This window comes from Lagopus muta, chromosome 5, assembly GCF_023343835.1.
Source record: "Lagopus muta isolate bLagMut1 chromosome 5, bLagMut1 primary, whole genome shotgun sequence".
NCBI lineage: Eukaryota > Metazoa > Chordata > Aves > Galliformes > Phasianidae > Lagopus > Lagopus muta.
This window is the reverse complement of record NC_064437.1, coordinates 13,368,006-13,388,881: the sequence shown is the minus strand read 5'-3', so window position 1 is coordinate 13,388,881 and position 20,876 is coordinate 13,368,006. Positions and strand designations below refer to the sequence as shown.

Sequence of the window (20,876 nt, the reverse complement as noted above, 5' to 3'; positions counted from 1 at the left end):
CAGGCTGAACACTAGATCTTTTTAAGTGCTCTGAATGCCTGTACTAATTCCATAACTCAATATGGAAATCAATTATTATTTTAATGTGCTTTTCCAAGACATTTTTTTCTTTGTGGTATTTGATACTTGCATATTGGGAAGAAGGTATTAGCTCTATCATACAGGTGGGAAAATGAAACAGGTCTGCCAAAGGAAAATGTATCTACGTATCTATGCATTTAGAAAGCCCAGAGTGAAGCACCCAAAGCTGGATATTTTGAGAATATTTAGTATCATACATTAAAGCCACAGCTATTGTAAGGTTCAAGGAACACTTCACTACGCTCAGAATCATTCCAGCTATCAGATCCTAGAAGACTCAAGCCTGCATGAGGAATGCAGACTAAGTGCCAGTCCCTAACATTAAAGTTTTTGTTATAGTATAGATGCTTAAGAAGACCAAATGAAATCTTCTTGGTCAATTTTCATTCTGTAATGCCCTAGCTTTTTAGAATTTCATTGGTCTTCTTGCTTTTTATGGTTTTTATGTTAAAAAATCTTTCAAATAAGAAAGAAAACAACAGTAAAAAAGCAAAGACTCCTCTAAACAGCAGCTTTATCTGCCAGCCTATTGACACACACACCCCTCCTCAAAATAGGTATAATAATAAGAACTTGCTGAGTGTGCACTGGTTCAGATATTGATGAGGAGATGAACTATTTGGGCCTTTTTATGGGTCTGTGATGAGCACCCTTAAAAACAGAAAGTTCTGTTTGTGCTGCTGATCACCACACATCAAACCCAACAGCCCATCCAACTGCACACCCACCTTATGATCCACTTGAGCTGGGCTGGAGCCAATGGGATGAGTTTCAACAAGGCCAAATGCCAGGTCCTGCACTTCGGCCACAACAACCCCAGGCGACGCTACAGGCTTGGGGCGGTGTGGCTGGAGGACTGCGTAGAGGAAATGGACCTGGGGGTATTGATTGATGCTTGGCTGAACATGAGCCGACAGTGTGCCCAGGTGGCCAAGAAGGCCAATGGCATCCTGGCTTGCATCAGAAACAGTGTTGCAAGCAGGAGCAGAGAGGTGATTGTTCCCCTATATTCAGCACTGGTGAGGCCGCACCTCGAGTACTGTGTCCAGTTTTGGGCCCCTCACTGCAAGAAAGATATTGAGGCCCTGGAACGTGTTCAAAGGAGGGCAACAAAGCTGGTGAGGGTTCCAGACGGAACACAGGCCATATGAGGAGAGGCTGAAGGAGCTGGGAATGTTCAGCCTGGAGAAGAGGAGGCTCAGGGGAGACCTTATTGCTCTCTATAACTTTCCGAAGGGAGGTTGTAGTGAGCTGGGGGTCGGCCTCTTCTCTCGTGTCATCAGTGATAGGACCAGGGGGAATGGTTTCAAGCTACGGCAGGGGAGATTCAGGCTGGACATGAGGAAGTATTACTTTTCAGAAAGGGTGGTCAGGCACTGGAATGGACTGCCCAGGGAGGTGGTGGAATCACCGAGCCTGGGGGTGTTCAAGGAAAGACTGGATGTTGTGTTGAGGGACATGGTTTAGTAGGAGCTATTGGGAATAGGTGAACGGTTGGACTGGGTGATCTTTAAGGTCTTTTCCAACCTTAGTGATTCTATGATTCTATGATTCACTCCATATTTCACAAATTAGTCTCCCACAATGCTCTTCTAGCCTGCTCAAGGTAATGCTCAAGGCAATGCTCAAGGTAATGCTCAAGGTAATGCTCAAGGTAAACAGCATGCACAGCTCTTCTCTGCTGAGCCAACCTTCCCATCAAAGGTTTGTCCTTGGTAAAGTCACACTGCACTTGCTGTTCCCAGTCACCTTTGTGTCCTGCAAATGCTTGGAAATGGCTTCTAGGAGCGTCTGCTCCACAATCATCTTGGAGACTGAGGTGAGGCTGGCAGACCTGTGGCTCCCTGGATCTTCCCTCTTGCTCATCTTAAAGTTGCAGCAATTCAGCTTTGTGTAACTCTCTTGCTATGTCATGTGAAGAGAAGTGATTTGTTACGCATTCCAATGGTGAAACATCTAACATCTCAGAATGTGCAAAAAAGTGTGCGTGAGAAGAATTCAAATGTTTGGAAGTCTGAAACAGCAAAAGTTATCTGAAGAAAAATGAAGCAAGAGAGAACATTTAAAAGGAAGGCATTTTATGTGGCGTGCTTGCAAAAAAAAAAAAAAGTAAATATATTATTTAAATACTATGAAAATTCCCTTGACTACTGCATTTAACTGTCCAACTTTAAAGCTCATTACAGTTTTAAAAAAGATTCAGAAGCTGCTTATGTATGGATTTCAACACAACCTTAAACATGTAAATATATCAGACATCAAAACAATTGCTTCCCACAAGACCTATCAAGATGCTATAGCCAGCCATTATTTTAATCTCAGTAGATCAGCCTGATGAATACTGGGTGTTTGATTTCCCACAAATCTGTCATCATTTCTGGTTAGCTAGTAGATTAAAACTACAGATAATGCATTAATTGTACATAAGCCAAAAAAAAAAAAAAAAAAAAAAAAAGAAAAAGAAAGAAGAAAAAGAAAGAAGAAAAAGAGGAGAAACAAAAAGAGGAGAAAGAGAAAAAAACGAGAAAGAGAAAAAAGGGGGAAAAAAGGCAATTAATGACAATATTTAATTGACTTTGTGGGCATGTAGAAAATCTTCTGTTTCTTGGGGGATTTGGTCCTTGATGCAGAAGAATTTTTCTACTGGTGGCAATTACACTTAGCTTGGGGTACCCTAATAAAATATTCCTCCACATACTGAAGAAGGAAGAGTTTATTAGAGTGTGACTCCTTACATGACAGAGAGATTGTGATTTTCTGATATTTTATATTAAGCATGCTTGTGCTCTATGGTAATATTTTCTCTGTAATAAACAAAGCTGAATATAGCAAATAGCTTTGCTTGTTTCTCTGCTTGTGTAGATTACATCTAAGAGTTTTCTCCTTTTCCAAAATTGATGCAAATTGATTTATAGATGTTATTTTAGAAATAATGGGACTATTTTGTAATGGACTAGAATACCTCAAGTGTTTTTCCCCTTGTAGATCTCTCTTAACTCCATGGAATCAACACATATTATCAACAATTAAGCATAGTATATTGTATAATTATGCTTCTATTTTGCTATATTTCAGTATGTGGCTATTTTGCTGTTTGGCTCTTAGTAGATACTTTACATTTTCAACTGCAAAAAAGACTCAGGAACATTTTCTACTTGGAAGCATTAATAAGAAGCATTTATTAGTTTCAAAATTTATAAGCTAATATTTACATAGCAGATAGAAGTTGTCAAGTGATACATAATAAGGATAGATTCTGTAGTGTTAACAGAATTTTAAGGAAGATAAGCTAATGTGAACAACGTGCAAACTAATACAGTTAATTACAAGCTGATATTTCTAGGAAAGAAATAAGTAGATCAGTTATCTGATGGAGGACTGTGATATGAAGAGTAGCAATACAGACAGGCATTTAAGAGCACACAGAAATGCAGTCCTTGGTTGTACAAACGTGGGGAGCACCATGTATGCACTAAGTAAGGATTCTACTGGTGGAACAGTACGTCTTGGTCTGCTATCTGTGCAAAGGCTGGCAAACAGGAAGTGGCTAAACAGACGTACCTAGAAACTGCCCTTACCGAAGAGACTTTAAAACCCTTATCTCTAGCCCATCACTGAATCACACAAGAGCTAAAGAATGTGAAATCACCTCAGTAAGGAGAATAGTTGTCACCATAGCAATCTCCAGTTTAGCAGACAAACCTTTTAAAAGATGCAGTTTTTGAAAGCTGAGATAAGAGACATTTCTGGTTTAAAAAAGGCTTGTGAAGTGTTGCTGTCATGTGAAATCTTTAAACAGAGAAGGTAATTTTTTTTCCAAAGGAGGTATTGTAGGTCCCGCAGAAATTACGCAGCAGTCACTTGGTCAGTTCTATCACCCACAGTGGGCAAAAGGTCAGGCTGGAGAATCAGTGCTTCCTTCGGGGCTGCGATGCCATGAAAAGCCTATGACACTGCGAAACATCACAATGGAGCAGAAAAAGAAACAAACAAACAAACAAAAATACTTTAAAAAACTACTATAATTTTAGAATATCTATCATAGTATTCAAACAGTACTTGATAGAGGCTGCAGTGAATGGGTTTTTAATGAAATCAGGCTAAAAGACATTTCTAGCTAGACTACAATGTCATTTCTTCTTTTCCCCTTTTATTGCTCAATTTTGGTGACTATTCACTAGAAAGGTAGAGTCACTTTTATTTAAGGCTGCCCAGCCCTTCTCCTATGATAAGATTCTGCTTCCTTTCTTTATCAGTTTATGAAATCTCTTAAGATTGATATTTCCATGTTGGGTTTTCACCTCAGGATAACTTTCTGGGAAGCATATATCTATACTTGGCAGGAATTGTAACAAAAAGCAAAATGACTGAGTTGAGTTACAACAAGGCAAGGACAATTAGTTCTAAAATATTAAAAAGACTGGTGGAATATGTATCAGGAGATATCCCTCTGTTTTAAACTCTCAATGACAGAACATTTTTTCTTACGTGTTGGTAAAAAATGAACATGGTTTTGGGCATTTATAAGTGCTAATCACAAAATAACAAAGGTAATGAACATTGTTAACTAGAAACATGTAATAATCTCAGTGTCAGATAAACTCTTTTTTTCCAGTATGCATATGTAGCTCTTATTAATGTAACTCAAGCTGCACATAATTACTAGTAACAGAAAATCACTGGCGTTAACCTCCTACTTACAGAACCACACCTAGCCCTCCAGGAAATCCAGCGAGCTTCCCAGGAATGCCCCTAGCCCTGGCCTAGATTTCAGCCTGTTTTATAACATTTTACAGCAGAAGCTTGTCAGATCTAATCCTGACTAATGCATAAGATTTGATTGAACAAAGAAACAAAAGTCATTCTGAAATCTGGTTTTAAGTTACACTTCTTATTACAGTTGTTCCTTCACTTGGACGTGGTTTAGCAAGTTTGTTGCTCTATCCAGCATGCACAGACTGATGCTGAGGTGTGTGGCTATTCATGTCAGAGATGGAGGGCAGAATAAAAAAAACACCATTTCAGTCAAAGCTGCTGTACAAGATGACAAGGATGCATTAGCTAAGATAATATTTTCCTTCTTCTATAATTCCAATGGCTTTACTTTTATCTTCTAGGGTTGTGTGCAATTATTAATGAAGAGAAAATACAACATGGTTCGCTTTGATAGGAGAAGGCTTAATGGTTGATTCCTATTCATTTATTTCACCAGCAGAATAACATTAGTTTTAAATGCACCTGAAATGTAATTACAACATTCTGTCTGATACCAGAATTGTATCCATCAGCTGGTAAAGCATCTAGGCATGGTCTCTGCAATTCAGTTTCAAATGTACTGCTTGTGCCAATATGGGACTCAGAAGTCCCATTCTGTCCTCAGTTTCCTTTTTCACATATATTTCATAATAATAACCTCCGAGCAGTCCCCTTCTGCCTTATTTTTCTAGAAAAAAAGCATGAAAGCTTTTCTTTTTTCTTCTTTTCTTCTCTTTTCTTCTCTTTTCTCTCTTTTCTTTTGCGCCTTACAGAGATAAATTAGACTAAATCTAGAAAGAAGAACAAGGCTACAACAAATCTCACATGGAGTGCTCTCCTGGGAAGCAGTCAGAGAAAAGGAGCTGGAGATTGTAATGGTCCGTAACAGCTACTTCTCTGGTACAGTGACTAAAACAGAGAATCTAACTCTCGATTGCCTAAGCAAGAAAATATTGAGAAACAGTAGGGAGGTTTATATATCCTCTGCATCTGCCACAGATGAAAAACATACTTGGGATCTGTGTTCTCAAGTCAAAAAGAACAATGAAAAATCTGTAAGATTTTATAGAATAAACATGAAACATGATTAAAGGATTAGCATACGCTCCTGAAGTACGGTTCAAAGATTTCTGTTCATTGAGTTTATCAAAGAGAAAGTTAACGAGGGCTCTTCTGATAATACATAGCTTCAATCTAGCAGACAAAGATCCAAGAACAACAATCTTAACTTACAGTTTACCATAACTGACCACTGAGTTACCCAGCATTATTGTAGCTTTTATGCTAATTTTTATATTGAGATCTGATGTTTTCTCTTTTAAATAATGCAATCCAGTCCAAAAAGGAGCTAATTCAGGACAATCAGCTTTCTATTATACAAGAAGTCAGACTAGAAGATCATAGAAATCACTTCAGACTTTTTAATTTAATCTAATTAAATAGTTTAAATCTAGTTTAATTTGTTCTTTCGGTTGTTAATAATATTTTTAATTTTCATGTCTGACTGCAGCCTCACCTAATCCCAATTATTTCTTACTGTATGTGGGTGGTGGGATGTTGTCATCCTACCAGCACCTCCACTTTCAACCCTAAGACTTGTATCATTATCTTGTTACACAACCTGCAGGGCTGATATTGTTGATATGATGCCAACCACAATCACTGAAAAATGGAGGATCCAACACAGCTGTTTGAAGACCAAGTTCTCTTCCACTTTTTAAAAACTTAACTAGAATATAGTGCTCAGGTGAATGTAATCTCATCACAGATCTCTGTTGAGGGTTTTTAGCACATCATTCTGCTTGATTATTTTACAACAAAATATATAACTTATCAGACTGCATGTATAAAAATCCAGGCTGGCACCGATATTTGCAATTTTTTCTTACCTGTTCATTCAGCTGTGTTTTTGCTTGGTGGTCCTGGGAACAGACTGTCATCCTGACAAGGACGAACGTCACTGCACTGAATGGAGAGAAACTTTTCCTTTACAACACCTCTTGAGGAAGCAGTCCATCTTGTCTGGGGAGCAATTATTTGCTGTCCTTTGGGCTCAGGATCTTTCATTCCTTATGCCTGATGGCAGAGATGAAACAAGATAATCCTGTTGTTTCAGGCAAGATGTCAATCCTGCGTCCTCACCCCTAGGCTGTTTCCTTAGGTATGATCCTGTTTTAGGAAGGGGCAGGCACTCCACCGCTCTGTGCTGTGCTCATCATGTTTGTGTGCATGAGTTGTTCCCATCTGTCCTGTTTCAAAAGGCAAGCTGCAGCAGACAACTCTCTTTACCTTTTTTGTTATCCCACATTTTGCTGCCTCGTAATCCACCGCCAGCTTCCTGAACCACCTGGCCTTTAAATACTTCTTATACTTTCAAGAATTGTTAACAATTGAGACGTAAAATATCAGTGCTACCAAATGTCCCAGTGTGTTCTCAAACCAAGCTTCCACCTACTGGGATTCTGAAAAGACACTCTGTTATACTACTATCAGGAAACTGCCTGGCTGAAACCAAATGATGTACTTAGAGTAAAAAAGCATTTCATTGGTTTTTAAGAAAAGCTTTGCTGCTTGGTAAAACCTTCGCATAAAGCCAGGGTAATCCTAGCCCAAATGTGAGAACCATAATGCTTCACGGATGCTAAACATGTCAACCTCCAGGATGGAGTTAGTTCCTGGGAAGGAGCTGGCTAATGAGGAATAAGTAGAACAGAAGACTATACATTTAATAAAAAGAATTAAAAACCAGCAAAACGCTCCTATCCATTATCCGAGAATGCTGAAGATCTTGTACACTAAATGAAGGACTATCCAGTGGGTGATTAAAGACATTCCTGTATTTCTTCACTTTTAAGTGGATTTCTTTACAGTATTAGAGCTCTTAAGTTGTACCTTTCTTTTTATATGAGGCATGTTCATAAGTCCATACAAATGACTTTCTAAAGTGCTCTTCGGTATTAAGCCACTGAGGACATGATGCTGTGTGTGTTCAAAGTAAAACAAATCCAAAAGTCTGTTCTGATACATGTGCTTTCCTTCCAGTCCAAGTGTGTTTTTTTGTTTTCTTTTTTTTTTTATAAGCCTGCAGACAAAAAAACATGGAATTGAAGTTCAGATGAAATAATGGATGTGTAAAGATGGACAATCTTGGATGTTTTAAGATGGAAAAATGGATGTCTAAAACATGTAACAGAAGTAAATGACGGAACTGGATAGAAAGCCAATCATTTGGCAGAGTCTGGGGGCATCTGCAGAGACAACTTTCTCCTGAGAAAATCTGAAATAGATAATTCAAAACACTAAGTTACAAAACTGTATCAATAATGAAAGAAGTATCACTTATTCTTTCTTTAAAAAGGAAAACATAAGTTCCAATTCTGAGTATACGCAAAAGGCTTCTAAGTGTGAAATACATTACAGGCTTAAACCTTTATTTTACCTTGAGCACATCAGATCCAGTTTTCAAGGCTGTTCAGCACTTGGCAAACACATCATTTTCAACTGTAATTATGAAAGATCACTTTTAAAAAAGCTGCCTTTCACTTTTGAAGACCAATCTGTAGAAGGTACTGAAAACCAGGACTCACCCTTTTACCAGTTTCTTCCGAGGGAGTGATGCTGGCAACATAAGAACTTTGCTAAAGAGCTCCTGAGAACTGGACTCACAAACTTAGAAAATCTGTGTGAAGACAGCAGGAGTTATCATTCAAACTTGATGCCAGTCTAATTATTGCTTCAAACAAATAGCATCAACAGGATTCATTTTTTAAAAAATATCTTTGGTACACAGTAGTAGTAGCCACACCTGTATCCTCTTAGAATAAACATATTTCTTTTCTGCTCAATACCTTGCACAGGTACACACAGAATTTGTGCAGTGCTTTTGTAAATTTGTCAAGAGTTTAACTTTCCCAGTTTTTTACTTTGCTGAATTTATTGTCATGCTTCATCCAATGCTACACTGAAATTACAGTGGACTTGCTCCAAATGCTGTTAGCCCTAATACATGAAATTTCCTCATATAGAGAGAAAACTGCACTTATATTATACCTGATCAGGGCCACAAAGCTGCTCAGTTCCACTTTGCCTCTACCACATTGGTCCAACTAATCTAATCAAGTTGTTTGTGCTCAGCAGTGTTATGTTGGTGAGTGCCCCTCTATCCCACAAAGTACTGTGCTCATATGCTAGAAGTCTGGGGCCATGAAATAAAGATTACTTTCTTATCAGCAATAGTGTGTTTCACCTTTATTGCACTATCTGTCTAGCTGACAGTTATTTTACTTGGACTATCAAACTAATCCCACAAAACGTAGTAGCACTACTCATGAATTTAAAAGCAGTTAAACCACATGCTTCATTTCTCATTTCTTACACTGATTTTATACAAGGTGATAGTTAAAAGTAAGGGCACTGGAAACCAATAGAGTTCAGTATTAAAGAAATACTGCATTTTCTTGGGGGAAAAAAAAAAAGAATTGAAACTGTAAGTTGTCTTACAGTTCCTGAAGAATCTTGGGCAAAGCTCTCAAAAAATCAAATAAAAATTGATATTTTGACATACAATATAGGAATAAAATTCTGACTTGCAAAGAAGTCACAGCTTTTGAAATTTCTTTCAGTTTTCCAATAGAGGCATGGGCTTCCTTAAGAAATGTAATATCTAGAAAATATACATGAACATGCACTGTTTAGTCATATCTGTGACTCTCTTAAAGGTTGTTCATAGACATCTTTATCCCTAGGGACTGAATATCAATGCCATGTAGAACACAGCACATGGTAAATATATTTCTTTTAAAGAGGTTATTGAGAAAATACTTGTGATTTTTTTCTTTATGAGAACTGCAATGGACTGGCAGCACAGATCCAATAGGAAACATAACTTTATAAGTTGTTACGAAGAAGCCTTCTTCCTTAGGGGGCATACTTCCATAGAACATTTTTCTGAAATTTTTTCTGCACAATTTGGTTATTTGGAAGGGTCTATCCTATCAGACATATTTTGGTGACCGATAATCAAGGATAATGGAGGATTTTTTCTTAAAGAGCTCAAACAGAACTATAGAGGCCATGTGTTCATGGGGCAAATGAACTCACTCTTCAAGAGTACAACAAGGTCCTGGTGTGCACACTATCACACAGAGAGTTGACGTAGTGCAATCCTGGGAGTGGAAGAAGGAGTAGATCAAAGGGATGAGAGGGAGATGAATGCTTCTGCTAGCAGAAGAGTGGCAACTCTGTTATTTTAATGTCTACTTTGCTGTGTAGTGCCAGTACCAAAAGAAAAGGTGCTTGAGATCATGAGGTTCCTTCATCTGGACTTTCCTGCTTTGGCTTTTTGCGCCATTCAGCAGGCAGCATGTACCCAGGAAGAGTTTTTGGCCCTTGAAGAAGATTTTGAATCTCCCTGGGGAAGATTCCTGCTGTCCACGCTGCTCCTCTTCCCAAATGTAGGGCATTGAAGGTAAACCCATAATCAGCAAGAGGGTCAGTGTTCACCAGAGGGATGCATCTCTGCCTGGTTCCTGCCTGGCCCGGCCTCAGGGAGGGCTCTACCACAGACACTGCCTGTGCCTGCGGCCGTGATGACGTCCATCCCAGCAGCCGGCACCACACATAGGACTGTGGTCAAGCCTGGCTGTGAAACTCCTGCTGGGCACGTTTCCACTGTGCTGGGGCCATCTTCTGGTTTGTGTCATAGACCACAGAAGGTTCAGATTTTATCCTCCCGTTTGTATGGATGATTCCCATGTCTTTGAAAATATGTTCCCACTGAAGATGAAGGCAAATTCCCACCGCCATTAGTGGACTTAGGATGTGTCCTCATCTCTCTTCTTGCTCATTTCCTTTGTTGCAGTAGAACTATTCCTTTATTAAAGCTTTTGCCTAGGGGGAAAAAAAAAAGCCACATTACTAAATAAATTATGAAATATTTGCATTTATGAAGCCAACCCCTTACGCCTAGCTCCTCCTCTGACATTACGAGGACACTTTTTAAAGAGCTTCAGCTTCTGCACTACCATTATTCCTCTGTGGAATCCAAGACTGGGAGGCTACCAAGCAGTGGGCCACAATGAGCCAAGTGACAGTAAGTAATGCCTGCTGGCTTTGACTTGTGCAGGGCCAAGTACTGGTGGCTTGGTTAGTGCTAGAGAATGAAGTTGCATCAGGATGTAGGAAGAGATAGAACCAAAGAATGTACAAAACTGGGGAAATTCCTGAAGAGCTTTAATTTTTCTGTGAGAATAAAAGGCCAAAATTTATTACAAATTCTGTAATAACAATGCCAAGAGCAAAGTGTTAAAGGCATCAGTTTGCTTACCACAGTTTATGCTCTTTTGTATTTGTATTTACCTTTTTTGCCTGCAGTTATCTGAATTCCATGAGAATGAATTGTTGTAGTGTCACACTCCATAATGAAACGGTCTGCAGTTAATCTTGTAAATGTTCTGCACCTCCATCTTCACTGCGTTTTTATTGGTTTTTAAATCTTAATTGTAGCTTCCTTTTTTAAAAAAGAAAGAAAAAAGTAGCATGTTATTCAAATACATTGTTCAAACTATTTAGGTTGGCTTGTAAATTGCTCCCTCCCACTTTTATATATGTAATGCTTTTGATTTTGCCTCACCCCACCTCTTGGAAGTTTGGTAACAAACAGGGAGCTGCTTCCTCTCCAGGTGATAGGATTTGTTTGGTTTTTAATACTTGGCTAAGTCACTTCAGTGTGTGCTTCTCATTTTTTTTCTCTCTGTGGCTCAGCCTGTGGAGGTTATACCTGTTAAACAGATAAATACTCAGCAGCTATCACAGTAAGTGAAACAGATAGTTGACTATATTTCTGCATGATTAACTCTTAATGGCTTGCTGTGATTGAAATCAAGGTCTCTGGCCTCCACTGATGTCTGCCACCCTAATGTTCCTTCTGCTCCTCTCTTGGCTCACCTTCTGTTGTCCTCTTCGCTCTTCTGAGTTTTCCTCTGAGTTCTCTCATTCTGATTTCTCTGGTTCTCCATGTTATTTGGCAGAAAAGAGGAGGGCAGGTTCCTGGGCAGTAGGGAACAAAACTACAGCAATAGTCTGTCTTTGTTGCACAACATTTCTTCTATGCTTTTTCCTCACAAAATATCTCATGCAAAATAGTTAGGTCTCTTGTTCTCCCCTTGAAAATCTTACTTTCATGCAAAAAATTAATTAGAGTAGATAGAAAGCAAGAGAAGAAAAGACGCAGATTTCATTTGTGCAATGCCCAGGAAGGATTACAAGATCAGTATAAGCAATGGAGCAGCTGCTAGGGGAAGGAAGCAAACAGTTTCTGAAACATGCACTGAGTTGGTGTTCTTAATCCTGTGCGTGAATGGGTGGGCAGTGCTGTCGAGCATAAACACACGGGTGCAAGAATACAGTTTTAAAATTGCACTACAGAAATCTTGATTTCTGGCTGACAGAACCTTAGCCTAAAAAGGAAACCTGTAAAAATCGAGACACAGAAAAAGCCCTGGAGCTAAATACTGCCACACTTTGGGGAGTCAGAAGTATAGGAACAATGGCAAAACCCCAGCATGCTCAACGACGTGGCTTTTAGCAAACAATTGACAGGTTTCAGAAGGCAACAGAGAAAAGGTGCACTGCTATAATGAGACTTTATTATCTGAGGGCTTTAATGCACGTAAAAACAAATATACTAGTTAGCATATGATGAAGCACAACAGTGTGGCTGATTTGCATGCACAATTTCTATGATTAATAAATTATGCAATGCTAGGACAAGTGTACTACAGTGAACTGCTTGCAGCAACCACGAGCACTCCAGCAGGTCACACTGAACACTCTGTCCTGCTCTGGTAAAGTTTTGAATATTTAATTTTTAGCTTGCAGCTCTTAGGCTGCAAAATGGTGAAAGGAGGGGAAAGATGTTCCTTGCTTTTGCCTGATTTGCAGATGATGCAGAATGGCCACCAATTACCTCATGTAAAAATGATACTTGAACTCAACTGAAAAAAATAAAATCAAGGGGATTTATTCGAATAAAAATGTAACAGTTGCTTAAGAATCAATGTATATATTTCAAATCCTAATGTTTTGTACTTAACAATTTGAGTAAAATTAAATTATCAAATATGCATATAATACTGGAACAAATAATTTAAAAACAGTAAGTAAGCATTAAAAAATTGTATTACAAACTACCTCCTGATGCCAAAATCTGAAAGACAATGGCTTCAGATGCCACTCGCAGCAGCTTTTACTGCTGAAGAATTCTGAGAATATTCAACAGAGCAGGCTTTTAATCTGGTATATCTGATCGAATAGGAAAGTGTCAGATACAGTTATTGTTCATATATATGTTCATATATGTTCAGGGTATCAGGCTATCAAAGACTGATACCCTAGCTTGAAATCTGAGATCTGGCTCTCTGCCCCACACTATGGAGAATGTATTCCCGTGCTTTGCCTAATACAAATTCATTTCCTTTACATTCTCATCTTTAAATTTGTTGGTTTTTTTGTTTTTTTTTGTTTTTTAAATCTCTTGTGTAATATGAAAAGTGCATCATATTCTTGCATCACATTCTGAGCACAGTTAGGCTTTGGCTTGCACTGAGGTTGTAGCAGACCCTGCCAGCACATCTCTGCCTCCTGAACATTTTACCCAAGGCATAGGCAGCTTACATGTTTGAAAGCAATTACTGTGCTAAGTATCCAATGATGTATCTTTCCCAGAAGCTGAAAATGAAGGTATAAAAGACATCTACACAATAATTTATGGGTGTTAATGTATGGGTGTAAGTTTCTCTGGGGATAATTATGTGACCACGCTAATAATGCAGAAGATGCTTTGATACATTAAAAAAAAGAATGGTCTTCTTTAGCATTTCAGGACTGTCAGGAGGGCATATATATACATACTCTGTATGTCTTCTCAAAAATAGCCCATTCTCTTAACACCGCAGGCATGCCAAGAAGACACTGTTCAATGTAAGAACTGATGTTTAGAGGCATTTGCTGGAAACTTCTTGTTTTGAGAGCAGAAAGGTGCAAACAGCAAACTGCTGGTGAAATACTGTCGTGAGCCACTGCACAAGTGGGAGAGGCATGGGTTACAACTGAAAGAAGGGGCATTGCTGGCAGTTGGATGGACAAAACATCCACAGCTTTGCAGACTTTGGTACTTCTAAAAACTAGTCTAGCCAACTTTGAAGCTGACTTTGCTGTGTTTCAGAAATAGACCCGCAGGCCTTTATGACAAGTCCAGTGTCAGGCTTCATTAGCATGCCTTGAAGAAGGGAAGGTTCCCAGCTAGGTCAGAGCAATTTCTCCCAAATGTTCCCTTTGCTGGCTGGCAGGCAGCTGACATGGAACATAAGGTCCTTGAGAAGATCCCCAGCACACTGGTGGAAGGGATGGCTCCCATTGCTAGGCTTCAAGGTGTTTTAAGTCCTTGTGGAGACACCTGGAGAAATGCCTCCATAAAGACGCCCTGTGAAATGGCCTCTGGCTGGATGCCTCTGCCTGCTTTCCAGTGGAGTAACTGCCCAGCTGGAATGAAACTTCACACAGGTTAGGTTTTAACACCTTCCCAGTATTTTAGCTTTTGTCTTAGTAAGCCTATCATCTCATTCTTTAGATGGCCTCTTCCCTTTACATCTGTATAAAATTGCTCACCAAGCCACTACCTGAGGGATTCCCAGCCGCTGGTGTTGCAGGAGAATCCTGAGGGGCAGACAGTAAAACCCATCAGGCTTGGTTTCCTGTGGTGATGGGGACATGTGAGAGTGGCGGGTGGGTGGGGAAGGCCGAAGCAGGCATTGCAAGAGGCCATGTTTGCATTTCCTGTCACTGGAGCACTTGTGGGGCTGCTGGTACAGGGCCTCATCTTGTCTAAGTAATTAGAAGGCCATTCCTACTCAATAATTATATCTGCTGTTGTGGTTGTTGCAAACTCCCCTGTCTTACAGCAAGGTTTAGTGGATTAATAATGTGAGTTTTGGCCTCTCATGCATAAAAGTTTTCATGCATAATATTCTCATTTAGTCTAACCAGAACGGAGCCCAAGGGTCAGAATAGCCATACTTATGCAACAAGGGGATGAGACATGGGGATTCCAGAAGGAGAAGAGCCTTCTGCTCTCTCCATGCTGTATCCATCTCTTCTGCCCTTCTGCAGCTGCAGTGTGGCTCACCAGGTCCCTTCCCAGGGGCTGTGCTGCATGCCCTCCTCCACGGGCACAGAGGGCTCAGCAGGTAAAGCTGTGAAGTGTTTGACGTTTTGATAAAGAATAGCACCTTTTAAATTAAACTCTTGTAAAAATATGCAAAAATACTTCACACCAGCGACAGCGTGTGCTATGACGGCATGTAGGTTTGAGCAAGGGGATGTGGCCCTGATGTCACACGGCTGGCCTGACAGATACAGGCCATTCAAAAATCCAGAAGTTCAGATTGCTGATCACAGGTCTTTTTTGGGAAAAAGAGCATCTACCCATGTTTCATAATGTGCGTAATGGAAATACTGGGAGATATGCAAATACGGACATTATGCAATGAAAGGAAAACTACATTAAAACTGTTTACAGACAGAAAAAATAAGAACCAGAACTGCAGCCTTTTTATTGCTACACCACTGAAATTAGTGTGTGCCCAACCTACTTAGGCAGTGTAGGGTACAGGGCTTCTTTCCATCTTCCCACTACTGTTTACGCCTCTTTAGTAGATGCTGACAGGGAGGCAATCAGTCTGGAGCACACTGGAAGAGAAATGCTGTGAACAGTCTTGGCTCTATGATATCTACCAATTGAACAAATAATTAAGGATACCAATTAGCACTTACAGTCAAGGGACAGGTCTGGGGAGCAGGACTGTGACACACCACTGTGTCAGCATTGGGATGAAGACTCCATGCTGTTGAGCTCTGTGAGTTAAACATTGTGGCTGAGCATCTCCCATAGGAAATACAGGTGGTGGAGCAGATCCCAGAGCCCTCTGGTGCACCATGGAGCACCTCACCTGAGCTGATTCCAGTGAAGGTCTCCTTGTTGTTCCTGTACGTCCTGTACACGAACATGTGATGCTGTGGGCAAGATGCAAGAGGTCAGGCCAGTTGGGTCAGTGTCTGCCATGAAAAAATGGACAAGACAAATTTTATCTTGGCTTATCGAAGCCAAGCCCTACTGTCCCAGCTCTCACTGCTGTCTAACAGGCAATTTTCACAGCCACAAATAGTTATTACTTGACCACAGCTGGTGAAACAATGGAAAGCATGCACATAAAATAATTTGACAAGCTTCAGAGGAAAAACGTTACTTAACATTATTTGTAAAACTTTTTGCTCATATGTAGAGATAAAGAAAAAAGTCCATTTTGTGCAAAACATCTAAACTATTTACATTATTTTCAGTGAGCTATGAGAGTCAGCTTTATCTTCAACCCAGGTTGACTAAACATACAATCCAGTTTTGCACAGTTCTCCCATTAACCAGGCCAGATACAGTAGTTTTATTTCTTCAAGAAGTACACTCAAATGTGATATGACATTCATTTATTTGGTACTTTGAACACTTTGTTGATTGATTTTTTCAGGACAGAAAGGGAAGGAAGTCTTCAGTAAATTCTTGTGGTCATAGGGTATTTCTTGATAGCTATTTGACACTTGTATACAGTCAGGGGCATGGACTACAAACACAGCAAAACAGAAATATTAGCAGGGCAGGCAAACCTTCAAACATAAGTTTATAGCAATTCAGGAAAAAAAAAAAGTGAGATATAATCCTATAAATGTACCTAAGAACATATTAAAAATTGATTCAAAAAATGCTACTGCAAGTTTGCAAGTTAGCTTTGTCTTTATAGCAAATCTATGCAAACTTCAAATGCTAGGCCTGAGAACAGAGGTATCAAAAATTAACAGCCACATAATCTGCAGTGTGAAAATGTAGATGAAATAACATGTTCAAATATTTTCTTCTCTCTCTTTTTTTCCCCCTAATTTTCTCAATTTTTCCTTTGGCAGCTATTAAACCGTATAACCAATCACAAATAGCTATAGATGGAGGAGAGAGACCATAAAAAGAACATCTTCTCTCTTAATTTATTTTATTCATTCATTTTTTGGACGTGTTTATTGGTTTATATGATTGCTGCACATGAATAAAAGCACTAGAAACATTCCCAAGCTGTTGGTAACAAATGATTCAAAGCTGATTTCTTCTCCAAAAATTAATCATAAAAATGAAGCCTTCTTGTCCCCAGACTACTTGTCTTCCTGTCTGCATCCAATTACGCCTGACTTTTAAGAAATTCAGCCCAGCCTCAGCAGCCATGATCTGATCTCAACAGAACCTGGAACAGGCGGTGATTTTGAAGCATTTTGGGGTACTTTTCTCCTGTCAACAGCCCATCCCAGACAGCCTACATAGCACAGCAAGTTTTCGTTTTTCCTCACATCCCCTGTCCAGCATTTCTCACTGACGTCCCCTGTGAAGCACTGCTGGCAGCAGCGCGCTTTGCTTCAGTGTCACAGTGCAGGGAAAAAACAGCCATGTTTTACCCATAAAATGCCTGCTTTTGTAGCTAATGAAGTGAAAGTCTAGCGCATCTGGTAACTCACAGGGCCATTTTTTTTTTCCAGAGAGAAAATATAATTTAAGGGAGATATTTCCTACACATTTTATGTAACGAGGGGCTATGCTGTTTGGGAGGAACAGTCGATTTATATCCACGTGGAAGCATCATTGCAACTTTCGTAGTGGATCACCAAATGTCTAAAAGCATTGTAGATGTGTTTGTTCTGTGTACAGATGAACCCACCACTCCTCCAAGCTTGCTCAGCAGCACGGTTTAGGTCTCCAATGCAGGTCCACTGAACTTCATCCTTCATTGAAACAGACCATTTGGAGTGATCCTGGATCGAATGGAAGGTGGAATTCAGTGGCGTCCCTATGAGATTTACGTTGTAGACGTAGTACTGGAGAGAGCAGTTTGAGGGAAGCTTTTGGCCAGAGTGCTGCCAGGATTCAGCCAACAAATCAGTCTTCAGTTCCTGAGCCACCCAGGCCACGTAGATATCTGTGGGAAAGCAGAGGATGGGAGTCAGCCCATCATTTTCCTTCATTTAAGAAGGAATCAAAAAGGATCACTTAAACTGGGCTAACTTCTCTCCAATGCCTGAAGTGAACCAGAAGAGATTTTACCCCCATCCTGCCCTGATTTTATTTCCCGAATTCATTCTTGTTTTCCCTTCTTTCTCTGGAAAACTTGTTAGAAATAATCAATAGGAAATAAAGGAAAAAAAATAACAAAAAACCTCAGTTCTTCATAACAAAAAAAAGCAGATTATTCAAACCTAATTTTTGTTCTTTGCTGCTACAGTTGAATATCAGGATAGAAAATTTCTGACAACCTCACTAATGTGCATTGTAAAACATTTGAGAGACGAGATAGCTTTTCACTTTGTGGGGCTGACAGAATGACAGAAGACCATTCCCTGCTCTGCTAATTCATTTCTGAAGCTGAAATTCTTTTCTTCCCCTCAAAGAAAATACTGTCAAAGGATATACTGACTGCCCACTGCTTGCTTGAGCACATGATAGATAACAGCACTTTCACTTACCATCCACAAAAGAACTAGACTTTGCAAAGTGGAGAAAGGCTTCTCCACGTGCCGACTGCAGCTTGGAGAGGCGGCGCAGGGGGCCTGAGGGCAGCTTGGAGCCTGCACAAAGCTTTTGAAGGTTTGGGAGATCGGCTTGGAAGGTATCAGGGAGGGAGCAGCTGTAGATTTCTGGATTAGAGCTCAGCATCTGTTGGTCTAGAAAAAAGCAAGTAAACAAACAAAAAACCACAGAAAAAAAAGCCCCCAAACAACATAAAACATCCACAAAGAAATGAAAATAAGCAAAATGAAAGTAGGTTAAAGTGGAAACAAAAAACCACAGAAAAAAAAGCCCCCAAACAACATAAAACATCCACAAAGAAATGAAAATAAGCAAAATGAAAATAGGTTAAAGTGGAGCAATCAAGACAGCAAAGTTCAGCCTGGGAAGAGAAGCACAAATCCTTTCTAATCTTCACAATTTATCTCCCAGAGGAGTTCAGTGTCGAAGTAGCTTGTTTTAGCAACCAAAAATGTGTTTAATTGCTTTGAGTTCTGACTAGCCCTGTAGCACATAGCCTGGCTGGGAGAGTAAGCTCCATTTTTACCATGTACACCTCCCTGCACTCAGCAGAAGGGCCGTACCACATCCCTCCATGATCACCTTCAAGCCTCTGAGTGGTCACACTGCTGAAGTGGCACGTGTGAATTCAAGTCTGTATTTACAGGAGGAGTTTCCACTCAGTTACACTTGCCAAGCCAAAGCCAAAGCCAAAGCGAAAAGCTGACCAAGCACCTGGCTGGATTTTAGGGAGAATAGAGTTTGACTTTCAGAATCTGGACTGGATCTGCAGAAGAAAATTCTTTGTACAGTGCTCAGGCCTCGCTGTGGATTTCATAAAGAGGAAGGATACAAATAGCTCCACGAGTGATGAGTTCATGAAGATGACTCCATCAGGAACTTTCCAGTCTTTCCAGCTCAGGAAAACCCTAAACCACAGATTAGAAGCTGGGAGGATAGAGCACGAAAACTTTACTGTGCTTCTCATTTTCTTCTTCCCTTTCCCTAAGCACAAGCAAAGATGCACCTCCAGGAGCAGGATCTTGGTTTTAACAGCTCCATAGTGTGCCCAGCTTGTTTATTTATAATCTTATGCATTTCTTTGATAAAATCTGGCACTTGTAACTGAGCAAAGAGCAAAAAAAAATGTAAAAGGTGTTAAGGAACATATAAGTTATATCTTACCATGCCTTTTCATAGTCCTTATTCAGGACCTCCAGTGTCAGGTACTTCTAAATCTTACAGATACAGATTTTATTTTTCTTATTTTTAGGGTTCACTTTTTATGTGGCAAAAAGTACGTATAGAAATTCTGGAGAATATTTTTTCCACAGTTAGTATTTCTGACGTCAAGGCCACCATTCCTGCTAAGCAGTGATTGCTTTGCATTTGTAGAACTGCAGACTACAGCAGTTGAATAAGCTACTACTTCTGTTAAAAATGATGACCCATCCTCCTTTATATTTCTAAAGCATTTGGTATGTATGGGCTGACTTTGCCCTCAATATGCGCTTGTGACTATTATTATCTCAGTAGATCCCATGGGAGATGGAGAAAGAGTGGAAGAGTGAATTTCCCACATTCCCACAGGAAGAACTCGATAAATAGAACTGAAAGCCAAGCATGCAGTTTCCAGGCCCCACTTGGTTACCAAATTTGATAATGGAGGACAAAAGCAAGCAATTTTGGAGGCACAGCAAAAAGGAAAGGAGTCAGAGAGTTGCAGTGGTGCAAAGGCATTCTTAGGGAGAATCCTTACCTATTTCTATGAACTGCTCATATGTGAAGGTTATGCACATGGCTGTCTGTCCGTAGAACTCCCCACTGGCTGGGTAACCATAGCCATCTTCGGGAAAGGGGGGGAACAAGGGCACGCTGTGGATCACCCAGAAGCCTTGTGATTTGTCCAAGAGCAGAAACCCTATCAGAGGAAAGTTATATCAAATGAATGACGTAAGCCCTGAGACATCGCAGTGGTGTCCTGCTTTGGATTTGCTGCTGCAGACCTCATGCTTTAGTGTGTTAATGTCTACAGCGAAACTGGCTCTACAGTATATTAATGGGCTATAGAAAACACTGATATTGTGCTAAAATTGCATTAATTCTCGGCTGTGTAGCCTAACATGAACTGTCACCTCTGTGCTTTCAAAGAAAATCTTTGCAAAACCTTTTCATTCTCTGCTCAAATACCGTCTCTGAAAAATCTGATGGTTTATTGTCTGTGATTCCCTCCTCATGCCCCCCTCCCCTTCCCTTCATTTCATCACTGTGCTCAGTGCAGGATGCCTGCACTGCAGGTAGGCATGGGCCCAGGGAGCAGCCCCCAGATCTACAGCCAGATACAGCCCTGCCAAAGCTCTCCAGCGCCAGGCTGGGCAAATCCCATCTG

The 20,876-nt window shown here is 40.1% G+C and overlaps 1 protein-coding gene across 8 annotated transcripts in view; it reads right to left on the bottom strand.

Moving 5' to 3' along the window:
• Positions 1-1,633: 1,633 nt before the first annotated feature.
• DNASE2B (deoxyribonuclease 2 beta) overlaps positions 1,634-20,876 on the bottom strand; it is a 26,402-nt gene continuing 7,159 nt past the window's right edge. Inside the window, exons 4-17 of one of the 8 annotated variants that reach the window (XR_007377033.1) lie at positions 20,247-20,408; positions 18,445-18,642; positions 17,643-17,900; positions 15,843-15,948; positions 15,667-15,747; positions 11,782-15,582; positions 11,473-11,614; positions 11,194-11,344; positions 9,937-10,725; positions 8,424-8,515; positions 8,276-8,337; positions 6,726-8,113; positions 3,731-4,034; positions 1,634-2,114 (exon numbers count right to left, since the gene is read on the bottom strand). Coding sequence is in view for 1 of the 8 variants with exons in the window: in XM_048944965.1 (XP_048800922.1) it covers positions 17,545-17,900; positions 18,445-18,642; positions 20,247-20,408 (716 nt within the window). In the remaining 7 variants the exon portion in view is untranslated. Of the gene's footprint in view, positions 2,115-2,576; positions 4,035-6,725; positions 8,114-8,275; positions 8,338-8,423; positions 8,516-9,936; positions 10,726-11,193; positions 11,345-11,472; positions 11,615-11,781; positions 15,748-15,842; positions 15,949-15,970; positions 17,901-18,444; positions 18,643-20,246; positions 20,409-20,876 lie in introns of those variants that run through there. The other 7 variants (XR_007377035.1, XR_007377034.1, XR_007377030.1 and 4 more) reach the window with 7 other exon arrangements.